Genomic DNA, 12141 nt, shown 5'->3' on the forward strand with positions numbered 1-12141 from the left:
ACTTTTGTTGCTACTTCATAACTGTAATTTTACTACTGTTCTGAATCATAATGTAAGTAGCCAATATGCAGGATGTATTTTCACTGTTACAAAGGGTCGCGACCCATAGGTTGAGAACCGCTGCTCTAAGGTGTTAGGACTTAACTCTCTCTGCCTCCCCATCCTCCCTCCAATCATTTGTGAAGGACGCTGCATCAGGACCTCAGAGTCCTGCTTCCACTCAGTGGAAAGTGAAGTAGTGTAGAAACCTCACCCATTTTTTGAAAGCTTCAGGCCAGCACTGACAGACATCACTGCTGCTCACATTCTACTGGCTATAACTAACTAATCATATGGCTGGCTGCCCAGTGGTGTGTTGAAGCCAGCTATGCTAGCTCAGGAGAGAGTATTGTTAAATTTTCAGGCATTTTGTAAACCACTTGATAGTATCTTGGTAATTTCAAATTGACCATGGTGAGAGTATTTACACCATAGCTAATGGCAAATGCTAAAATCAGAGTGTTTTTATTTTCACCCCCAGAGAGCCAGTCATCAGTCATTAAACATTTACCAGCACACCACTGGCAACTTGGCTCATGCAACAAGGAGTTCTGCAGCTGAAAAATCCCTTCAAATTTGTTCTGTTTTCAGCCAAATGGGCCAGAATTTTGAACCCTCACCTCGATCAGTCATTGAATAAGGACTGCCAAGGAAAGGGCATGCTGGCTTAGAGCACATAGCACAGTGGTTACAGTGCCAGCCACATACACCAAGGATGGTGGGTTCAAACCTGGCCCGGGCCAGCTAAACAACAATGGCAACTGCAACAAAAAATAGCCAGGCATTATGGCAGGCACCTGTAGTCCCAACTATTTGAGAGGTTGAGGCAAGAGAATCACTTAAGCCCAAAAGAATTTGAGGTTGCTTTGAGCTGTGACACCACAGCACTCTCCCGAGGGTGACATAGAGAGACTCTGTCTTGAAAAAAAAAAAAAAGGCATACCCTTGCATGAGGCAGCTCTCTGCAGTTCAGGTAGTCCCTGAAGAATGACTACTGACATCATTTCCACCATCTAAAGCAAGAGTTTTTCCTTGAAGGAGGCTCTGAATGGCATATCCCCATGTACCATAGCCCTTCCCTCTAAGACTGTGGTTCCCTTAGGAACCCTTAGGCCTCAGACAAGCACCAGTGTGTGGCCTGCTAAGAAAAAGAACACATAGCATTATCACCTGAACTTCGCCTCCTATCCCTTCACCCCACCCCATCCATGGAAAAATTGTCTTCCATGAAACTGGTCCATGGCCCCAAAAAGGTTCTAGTCAGTGGCTTGTTAGTATTAGGAACTGGGCCACACAGCAGGTGAGGAGAGGCCAAGCAAGTGAAGCTCCATCTGTGTTTACAAACACTCCCCATCTCTTGCATCACCACCTGAGCTCTACCTCCTGTCCCATTAACCCCCCCCCCGCTATGATCCATGGAAAAATAGTCTTCCATTAAACTATCCCTGGTGCCACAAAGGTTGGGGACCACTGCTCTGAGAGGTTCTAAGCTAATTGATGGAGAGAGCCAAGGCATCAGGATTTTTAAACATTATCTGGATAATTCTAGTATGCACTCACACTTGATATATTTAAAAATACCAAGCCAATTTCTGAGGGGACTTTTTCTTTGTTTTGTTTTCACTGTACTCTACTTCCTTTAAATGAAATTGTGCCTGGAGGAAAAGTCTGCATGCAGCAGACAATCAATAAATATTTGTAGGGTAGTTGGCTAAAATAATTATAATTCCTTTGAAAGGAATCCTATGCAGAAAAAAATTAATTTAAAAGTAAACTATAATAGAAATCCAATAACATATTCACTAAATGGATTAATAACTTCATGAATTAAGTTATCATCAAGGTGTTAATCAAATAAGTAATGCATGTGCTTTTCTATTAAAGAGGAAGTTAGAAGATCTGAACTCTGAGTGGAAGGCAGTAAACCGTTTACTTCAAGAGCTGAGGGAAAAGCAGCCTGACCTAGCTCCTGGACTGACCACTGTTGGAGCCTGTAAGTATGCCAGATCCCATTCGCTTTGGCTTTATCTGTTTGTTCAAAAGAACAGCTGTGAAATGATCTCAGGGTGAAAGAGAAAATTGGTTCCCATTTTGAAGATAGCCATAAACCTTTGTGTTACTGACTATGCAAATAGTCTTAGAGTAAGGTCCTTGGAAATTGACTCTGATCACAAGTGTCAGATGATAAAAGTATATTGAGGAGTATTTTCTGGAGACTCACCTATAAGGAAGAGAAGAGCACACGGGAGATAGTAGGGGAGTCTGAAATGTGGCCTGGCTGTAATAGAGGCCTAGAACTGGGCTGGCTCTGTAGAGCTGTCATTGCCCACAGACTGTCCCTGGAGAGCCAAGGGATAACCTGGAAGAGTTTTCTGGAGCTGAAGGCAATTCCTAGTAGGGAACACTATTAACAATATTCCCAGCATTCAGGGACGCACGTGTTGTCCCTGAAGGGGGGAATCAGGTTGAAGTGTCAGAGTATCCACTAACGTTGGATACATGATGATGCCATCTAAATGAGTCTAATGTTATTCATTCAGACAATAGTCTTCAACTGTGCCTACAAAAATCTCAGGAACCACAAAAACACACACAGTCTTCCTAGTGCCTCTGTCCAATTTGTAAATAATTTTTAAGAGCTCTTCCAGTTTCAATTCAAGAAAAAGAAAAATGGGCTGTGACTAGCACAAGCTGACTGGGAGAAAAACGTTTCTTTATTCAGTTATAGTGGTAACTTTTCTTTTCACTGAATATTTTTGGTTTATTTTATTTCACTTCCTATTCAGTTGTTGATAGAAGATATGTATAAATTCTCATGACAGTGTAAAGCTGGCTTTGACTCTCAGAGGGAAGAATCCAGAAAACTTCCTTGCTGTACCATTCTATAATTAGGCAGAATTAAAAACTTTTTTTTTGAGGCAGTCTCATTTTATTTCCCTGGGTAGAGTGCCGTGGCATTATAGCTCACAGCAACCTCGAACTCTTGGGTTCAAGTGATCCTCTTAACTCAGCCTCCCGAAAAGCTGGAACTATAGTCACTTGCTTAACACCCAGCTATGTTTTTTAGAGATGGGGTCTCACTCTTTCTCTGGTTGGTCTTGACCTAGGCTCAAGCAATTTGCCTGCCTTAGCTTCTCAGAGTGCTAGGATTACAGGCATGAGCCACAACGCCTGGCTGTTTTTGTTTTTTCGTTTTATTTTTATTTATCTACTTTTCAAATATCAAATGATTGAAACATTAAAGCATAGTGACTAGTTCTTCAGGTAACATTGATTTTTGTTTTATATCTAGTAGAAATATACTGAACTAGAAGGATCACGGCCAGAGTAGCACAATCATCACTCCATGGAAGGCATAAATAATGCTTGGGTTAAAAGAAGCTGTACAATCTGGGGACAGTGCATTTCATGTCCCTCCTGGGGTTTCTGAGCAGTCATCAGTTAGATTTAATGACATTGGAGACTTGAAAGAGATGTGCAAGCATTATGGGGTTTTTTGTCAATCTGGGACACTGAAATTGCTGTATCAGGGTTATATTCAACTAATTATGTCAAGTTTATTTCTTTTTCTGAGCTGTAATTTTTGGTTCCCTCAGCACGTATGTGTAGTTTGTCCCTGCATTATCATTTACTGGTATTTGTTCTCATGCTGTCCCTGGTATGTTCAACCTCAGACTCTGAAACTCTATGACGAGATTGTGTTCCAATGATTTCTTTATAAGTTTGTTCAACTCTGAAACTTACAGGTTTGTGCTCCCATATAAGCTATTTTTATATAGTAGGAAGGTTTCAAAGCCAGAGTACAGAAATTTTAACATGTACCATACTAAATGTAACAATAATATTTCTAAAGAAAAGTGCGTTTAAAATTCTAGTTTTTATGTCCAGCAGCATATATAATTTATTCTCTTAATAAATATTTTTTGAGTAACCTCTATATGTAGAGCATCATACTAGGTGCTAAGGATATGGTATAGAATAAAATAAATTCCCTCTTCATGATACTTATATTCTAATTGGAAGAAAGAGGTGATAACCTTATAAGAAAATAAAATATATGCTATCTCAATAATTATAAGTGCTATAGAGTGTTGTCTACAGATTGATGTCAAATGGGTGTTTGTTGGAATCTCAGGGCCCAACTCAGACCCACTGAATCACAATCTGCATTGTAATGGAGTCCCCAGGTGATTGTGGTACACAGTAAAGTTTGAGAAACACAGTTGTATAGAACAAGAAGGCAGGGACCAGGGATGAAGTCATCATTGTCCAGAGTCAGAAAATCTCTTCTATTAAGAGAACAACAGAAAACTGATGTAAGCTGATGTGTATGTCTGGGGAAAGTATTCCAGGCAGAGAGAAGAGCCAAAGCAAAGATGGTTAAGTAGAAGCAAGATGGAGGAACATTAGAAAACAGTGGGGCACGAGCAGAGGGTGAGGTGAAAAGTTGTGGAAGCCATGAGAGAGATTGTCTTTCATAACTACTGCCCTACTTCCTTCTCCCAAATGTGAGGGCCTCACATACCTTCTCCCACTCCTTGTCTTCACCCCATGTCCTCCATATTGCTGCCAGGAGGGAGAGTCTGGGAATGCTCTCAGCCCTTAGCTATTGGGTACAGCTAGAGGAGTCAGGGCCAGTGCTGGGGAAGAGCTGAGGGAGCGTTATTTTCTCAAGGGAAGGGGCTTTTCATCCCCTTTATTAAACTGCCTCAGATCCGAGCACAAAGTCAAGACGCTAAATACACAAATGTTGAATGAAAAGAAATCAAACAGATCCAAAGCTGTTTTATTCAAGAATTTGTTTCTTTTCACATGCTGGTTCACAGATCAGAATTAAGAATTGTCTCTATGCCTGACTTCCCCCGACTTATAGGAAGTTAAATCTGAAATAAATACACTATAGAAGAAAATCCAGTTTGTAATATGCTTCTGATATAGGATTATTTCATGTACTATTTTATAATACGATAGCATTTATAATTCATTGTAACAGGTTGTTTTCATTGCAGTCCTACTTTTGCATGTGCAGATTATTTTACATACACCTTTATCCTCAAAATAATTGCAAAGTACATGTGGCAATTTTTCTTAAAGATTAGAAGCCCAGGGTTTAGAGGGGAAATAGCTAGATTAAGGCCACACAGCTGGAAAGAAAGAGGGCCAGGATTCCAATCCAAGTGTGTCAGGCTCCAAAATCTGTGTTTTGTTTTGTTGCTCTGCTTGCACTATCTCTCTGTCCAAGAACCTAATGGAAATTCCAGATACGGAGGCAGCTAGCCAGTAGTTAATGTAATTTAACTCAGTCTTGAACCTACGGGGAATAAAAGTGATCTATGTTTCTTTTCTACTTAAGGAATAGAAAAAATCAGTTTACTTGATTTAAATTTCCTAGAAAAATAAAACTCTGAACTTGGAATAACCATTGAAATTATCATCTGATTGAATATCCTTCTTTTGTATATATAGAAACAGAGACCCAAAGCTGCTTTTCCTTTTAAAACACTAAACTAAGCTCCCTTTTGGCTGCTTACTTAAATTATATAATCTGATGGGATGGCCCTGCTTCAGCTATATAAATGGTTTCAATTTGCAGGACAAATGAGCGTGCTGAAATAAAATTTTTGTGATTGTTGCTTGGACACTTGGGGTGAATTGGTTATTTATTAATTTTAAAAAGCACCCCCAAACTAAATAGCTTCAGAGAAGAGTTATTTTGCTTGCTTATAATTCTGTATGTCTGCGGTTGTACTGTGATCAGCTGAAGGGTTATGCTGGTGGTCTCACTCATGTAGATTCAGTTATCTGGCAACTAAATGGAAACTAGATAGTTTAAAATTGATTCTCCAGTATCTGACAACTGACTGTTGGTTAGAGAACCTTGGTTTTTCCCAAGGCTTCTCAGAGTCCTCATCCTCTGGTAGGCTAGACTAGGCTTCATAGTGTGGTACTCACTGGGAGTGTTCTAAGAGGGGATAATGAAAGCTACAAGACCTCTTGATGCCTAGAAATTTATACATTAATTCTGTTATATTCTATTGGTCAAAGCAAGTCAAAAGGTCAGCCCAGATTCAAAGGATGCAGAAATCATTTCATCTGTTAAAGGGAGGAGCTGCCAGGTCACATTGGAAAGGAACAAACATACTACGATGGGAGGCTTGATTATAGTTATTTTTACACACAAACTTTTACACTGGGTAAAAGGGAAGTGGAGACGAAAAGTATTGGTCTACATCTAATCCCCTATGTCAGTAACTCTCAAAGTTTACCACACATTAGAACCACTTATTTCTTATTAAAGTTCAGATTCTTGGGCTTCAACCTCAGAGTTTCTGATTTAATACGTCCAGTATAACATTTGCATCTGTTAAAAGTTCCAAGATGATGCTGATGCTGCTAATCCTGGGATTGCAGGCCTATGGTGAGTGGAGAAGAATAAAATTGAGCACAATGCATAGTGGAATTATTGTAAGATCCAGTACTGTGGATGCCAAAGGGAAGTCCACATCATTTCACGACCTCTGCTCTCAATCCACTCTCCCCATCAAGGACTTTGTAGCTTAGAAATTCAGGGAGATGGACAACACATTAAACCAGGCAGTATTTGCCCAGCAGAGCAGCTCAGTGTTCTTGGCAGTGACTGGTAGGGAGAATAGCCATAAGTTTCTCTAGAGACTCTCAGAATCATTTAGGTAGATGGAACTCTGCATGGGTCTGAAGGCTCACATGGCAGATGGAGGCAAAGAGCCAGCAAAGCTGGTTGTAAATGTCAATGTGAATCCTCTCTTATCCACAAGCTGCTTGGCTTGAGAACATTAATGTTCTACAATACCTGATACAGCACTTTTGAAAGAAATAGCATATAGAACATGCTTAATGAGAAGACTCCAAGTCAGGAAATTTGATTCAAGTGTCTCAGGGTAATAACTATAAAATGAATGACCATTGTATATAGACATATAGAAGTGCCAGTTAATAGAGGTTTCTAGTTGATTTAACACTGGTGAAACCATCTCTTCCTGTAATTAATTTCAGAGAGAGCGAGTCTCTGGTGTAATTAGGAAAGCACAGCGCTGGAGATCAAGAAACCTAAATTCTAATCTCAGTTGTGCTACTAACTAGCTAAGGGATTAACACACTCTGAAAATGGTCAGATACTGAATATATTAGTTTTATGGGTCATGTGGTCAACTGTATACTAAAAGCAGCCTTACCATAGACAATACATAAATAAAGGGGTATGACTGTGTTCCAGTAACACTTTATTTACAGAAAGGAGGGAAGTGGGTCCAATTTGGCCCTTAGTACCTACCATATCCCCTCAGCACTCTTCCTTCCTGTAAACCTTGAGGCTTTTAAGGAAAAGTACCTGTCACTCTGTCTAGGTCCTTTCTGTGCTTGCTATAGAAGGTCTCTCATTTGTAGAGCAGGCTAGAAATATCTATTCTAAGGAGAAAACATCCCTGAAATAGTTTAACCATCAATGGACAATAGCTGGTAGATAAATATCTCACCTTCTTCATCTTTGGGTAGGATATCCCCAATGCCTATTCCATACCAAAGGTTTCCAGGGGGTTGGTTGAACAGTTGCCACAGTGATAATCTGTTGACTAGGCTGCCCTGTATAGACCTCCTTCCCATTCGTTTTCATTTCCCTTCTTCTCTTCATGGCTTTGTGGTACCCCCTCCCAACTGCCTTTAAATACTGGTCTCAGATTCTGCTTCTGAACAAACCGAAATTAATATAACAAGACTTAGAATCAGGGCAGCACCTGTGGCTCAAAGGAGTAGGGCACCAGCCCCATATGCCAGAGGTGGCGGGTTCAAACCCAGCCCCGGTCAAAAATGGCAAAAAAAAAAAAAAAAGACTTAGAATTAATGCCACAGTTATACCTTTTTAATGAGTTATGTTGTGATACCCATTTTACAGATGAGGTAACCAAGGGTCAGAAAGGTCAAACAATTTTTCCAAGGTCACAAAGCTGGAAAGTCACAGAGTGGGTATTCACAGATTTCAAAGTTTATGTTATTAAGCTGTAGATTATATCTTGAGAGGTATTTTATTTATCTTCATTTGAATTTTCAAAGGCTATATTTAAATTAACTATCAAATAATCACATAGGTTATTTATACATTTGTTATTTGGATTTTACTTGCCTCTCTAAAGTTGAATAGAGCATTCCAATGCCATTTCAGTAATACTTTAAATATCCAGGCAGTTTTATAAAGGTAAGAGATTAATTGAAGTTTATATTCATCCTTGGCATACCACTACAGATACTGGTTTGGATTAAATTAAAAAAGATGAATTCATGATGAAAATAGCCTTCACTTGTCTGTAATGATCATAATTTTTTTGTGTGAAAATAGCCCTCATTTATGTGTAGTGAAGGAAGGAAAGAGGCTGTCATTAGTTCTCACGTTCTTACTCCCCTCTTGGGTCCAGATCTTTCTTAGAAACACAAGGAGACTGTCACCCATACCCTTCCATGTTCTGTTTGTGCTTCCACTGTTGGTTCTGCTTCAGCCGAATCTTTAAGATAGGGGAAATTAGTTTCAGTAGAGCCAAATCTTTCTCTGCCCCCTTAACATGATCTCTCTGTGGAAAACACCTAGGACATGGCTAGACTATCATTGCTTTTATAATTATATCTTCTAAACCTTCAAAATGTCCTGAAAGTCTAATACACCAGGAATCAGACTTTACTAATAAAAGGTGAAGCCCCCTAATAAATTATAACAAAAGAGTAATAAATTAATTTTAGACACTCCCCAAGATATTTCAAAGCCTTAAGCAGCTGCAGAGACTCCCCAACTCTTGGTATTGATTAATTAATTTTAAAAATAATATTTATATGCATCAGTGAGGTTCAGTTCTTGAAATATAATGAGATATGTCACACTGCATAAAGGAAAGTGACAAACGTAAGCCTGGGCTGTGAAGGCCCCCCTTTTGGCTCCCATTGGATCAGAAGGAGGTCTTTCTATGAAGGCAGTAGGGATCCCTGGTCCTAGGCCAGGTTTCTCAACAATGCTTCAGGGTTACCACACAAGGCACAACAGTGGAATCATTATTAACACCCCAGACAGTGATAGACTGTGAAGCCTTGAGTATTTTGATGTTAATTATCCATTTCTTGATGATGAAGTTCCCTTTCTTCTCCCTCTCTTAACCTATTGGCAGTTTTATTGCTTGGTTACATCTCCAATTAGGAGCTGTGCTTTGGGGTCTAAACTGGCAAAGGAAGAGAAGTTCTAATCCATCATTTCTAATGCTTGTTGGAAGCATTCCTGGAAGTTTCTCTCTCTCTCTCTCTCTCTCTCTCTCTCTCTCTCTCTCTGTGTGTGTGTGTGTGTGTGTGTGTGTTTAGAAGGAGGAGAAAGGAGGAAAGAGAGGCTAACATTAATTCTGGTAATTAGAGATTTTCCAGTTACTCATATCCTGCACTTTAATAAAAATAAAGTATTAATTACAGTAAACTAACTTTAACTTTCTTATACTATTTAAGCCCCTCCAAGAAAGGACTTTTGCTTGAAATCACTATAGAATATACCATATTGTTGAATGTCATATTCTCAAGGAGAAATTAGAACTGCTTAAACATGTTTGTGAGAATAAAAACACTATAGCTCACAGAATAAAATGTCAACATCTATCATTTCTAATAGTTTCTAAAACTTCACTGAATACTTTGAAAATTGAATATAACTTTACCTATTAAGAAAGGAGCTTCCTTTGGGTCTGAGAAGTATTTCAGAGGTCATTCATTCTTCCCTCACTGAAGTCTCTCTCTCTCTTAGAGAAGCAATACTAAGGTTAACTGCCTACTGCCTTCTTAAAAAGTGAAGAATCAGTGGAGTTCCGCCCGTGCTGCTGTGCTCAATAGTCTTTAATTGCCTAACTCAAGTTCCAAAGACGGTCTAAATTATTTTTTGACTAGGTAAAGTACATTTATGCTACTGTACATTTAGGCGGTCTTCCTTCATTCTTTGAAATCTGTTATTTAATCTCCCTTTACACTTTCCTTTTCCAGCATAAATCAAGTGAATCCCTATGGACTGTCAACAAAAAAAGCAATTTCTTTAATGTTTGAACATCTCTGTGGTCCCCCCACTACAGTCCCAAGTGTGTTTTCCATATATTTTTGTTGTTATAGGCTTCAAAATTGGACCTGGCTCGATAATTACTGATCTAATCTTAACTCAGTTATGTCACAAAGCCTATATACCCTTTTTCTACTTTTACATGCTGATACCATGTATGTCTAGTTTATCTCAATGACTAACAAGTAGTGGGTATTAAAGTGGTAATTTTTGACCAAATGAACAAGTATATTTATTTTAGAGTTGTATCAAATATGTCGACTTTCCCATGTAGTTATAATACCAGGGAGCTAAAGCAGTCACTTGTTTGTCCAGTTGCTTAGTTGCAGAATCTGGACTCAATCCCACATCTCCTGAGTTTGATTGGTTTCCATGCTCTTCAGCGTTCTTTTTTTTTTTAATTTTTATTTTTTTTATTAAATCATAAACATATAGATCATGTATACATTAATGCACTATGGGGTACAATGTGCTGATTTCATATAGAATTAGGAACACTTACATCACACTGGTTAATATATACCTCACCTCATTTACTGAATTATTATGTTAAGACATTTATACTCTATCCTGATAGATCCGACATATACCCTTGCATTATGCACCATAGGTGTGATCCCACCATTCACCTTTCCCCTCTGTCCCCCCACCTTCTTCATCTTGGGCCATAGTTGTGATCTATTCTTCATATGAAAGTGTGAGTGATTGTAAATTGGTTTCATAATAGTACTGAGTATAATGAATATTTTTTCTTCCATTCTTGAGATACTGTACTCATATGAAAGTGTGAGTGATTGTAAATTGGTTTCATAATAGTACTGAATACACTGAATATTTTTTCTTCCATTCTTGAGCTACTGTACTAAGTAGGCTATGTTCCCACTCCATCCATGTAAACAAACATAAAAGAGGTAAAGTCTCCATCTTTTTTTAAGGCTACATAATATTACATGGTGTATACCACAATCCATTCATGGGTTGATGGGTACTTGGGCTTCTTCCATGACTTGGCTATTACGAATTGAACTTCAGTGAACAATCTGGTGCAAATACCTTTGCTATAAAGTGATTTTTGGTCTTTTGGATATACATCTAGTAGAGGAACTGCAAGATCAAATGGCAGGTCTACTTTTAGATCCCTGAGTATTCTCCGTATTGATCTTCTCTCTCAGCTCAGCTCCCGATCTTCCACTTTGTTGGGTTATTTCTGGCCATTATTTCTCTCTCTGGATGGGAGCTGCTGCCAAAAGCTGGCTTCAGTCAGCCATCTTACCTCCCTCCTCCAGTGTTCTTATATATCTCAAATTTTTCCTTCTGAGACACAGCTGACAGATATGTTTTATCTGTGCAATCTCAGTAGTAAATCCTATTTTGTAAAAAATTATGGTGCTGATCAAATGGGGATATTCTGTGGCTTTGATGCAAATCTCTGAGGCAGATATAACCCACCATTTCATTCTTACTGATTCTTGACTCTTTCATGAAATCCAATGTAAGAACTTGTGTTAATGTACTATCATTCTCTTAAATTGCATATAGTTTATTCTGAACATGCTCTCCTTTTAAAATTCATACAGTTATTCCTTCTCTCATCGTCAGTATTTTTATTAAACTATGTTCAATCTCATTTCTAACATACTTGCCAGCCCATGGCGAGTTGATTAGACAAAGTCTCAATCCTAGGCATCCTAATATTTAGGTAAAATTGCTAGCAGCACTAACCATACCAGCTCTTAAATTGCAATATAGACCTACAATAGAACGAAAAAAATCAAAACTATAATACCTTCTATTCCTGCTTCTGGAATAATTATCACACATTCAAAAACACATCACTGTTCTCCAACATTAAAAAAGCAGGCACTAAATGCCATGAAGGTTATGTTAACCAGTTTGATAAAACTATTTCAAATTGTATATAAAACCAGCACATCGCACCCCATGATTACATTAATGTACACAGCTATGATTTAATAAAAAAAAAAGCAGGCACTAAATGA

General features: G+C 38.5%; 1 protein-coding gene across 1 annotated transcript in view; it reads left to right on the forward strand.

The window, feature by feature from the left end:
• The window catches only part of DMD (dystrophin), a 2307273-nt gene that overhangs the window by 1542520 nt on the left and 752612 nt on the right, over nucleotides 1–12141 (forward strand). The window contains exon 50 of the mRNA XM_023515448.1: nucleotides 1924–2032. Coding sequence (XP_023371216.1) covers nucleotides 1924–2032 — 109 coding nt within the window. The remainder of the gene's footprint in view (nucleotides 1–1923; nucleotides 2033–12141) is intronic.

Source organism: Otolemur garnettii, unplaced genomic scaffold, assembly GCF_000181295.1.
Source record: "Otolemur garnettii isolate 467f Iridium unplaced genomic scaffold, OtoGar3 scaffold00072, whole genome shotgun sequence".
NCBI classification, from domain to species: Eukaryota; Metazoa; Chordata; class Mammalia; order Primates; family Galagidae; genus Otolemur; species Otolemur garnettii.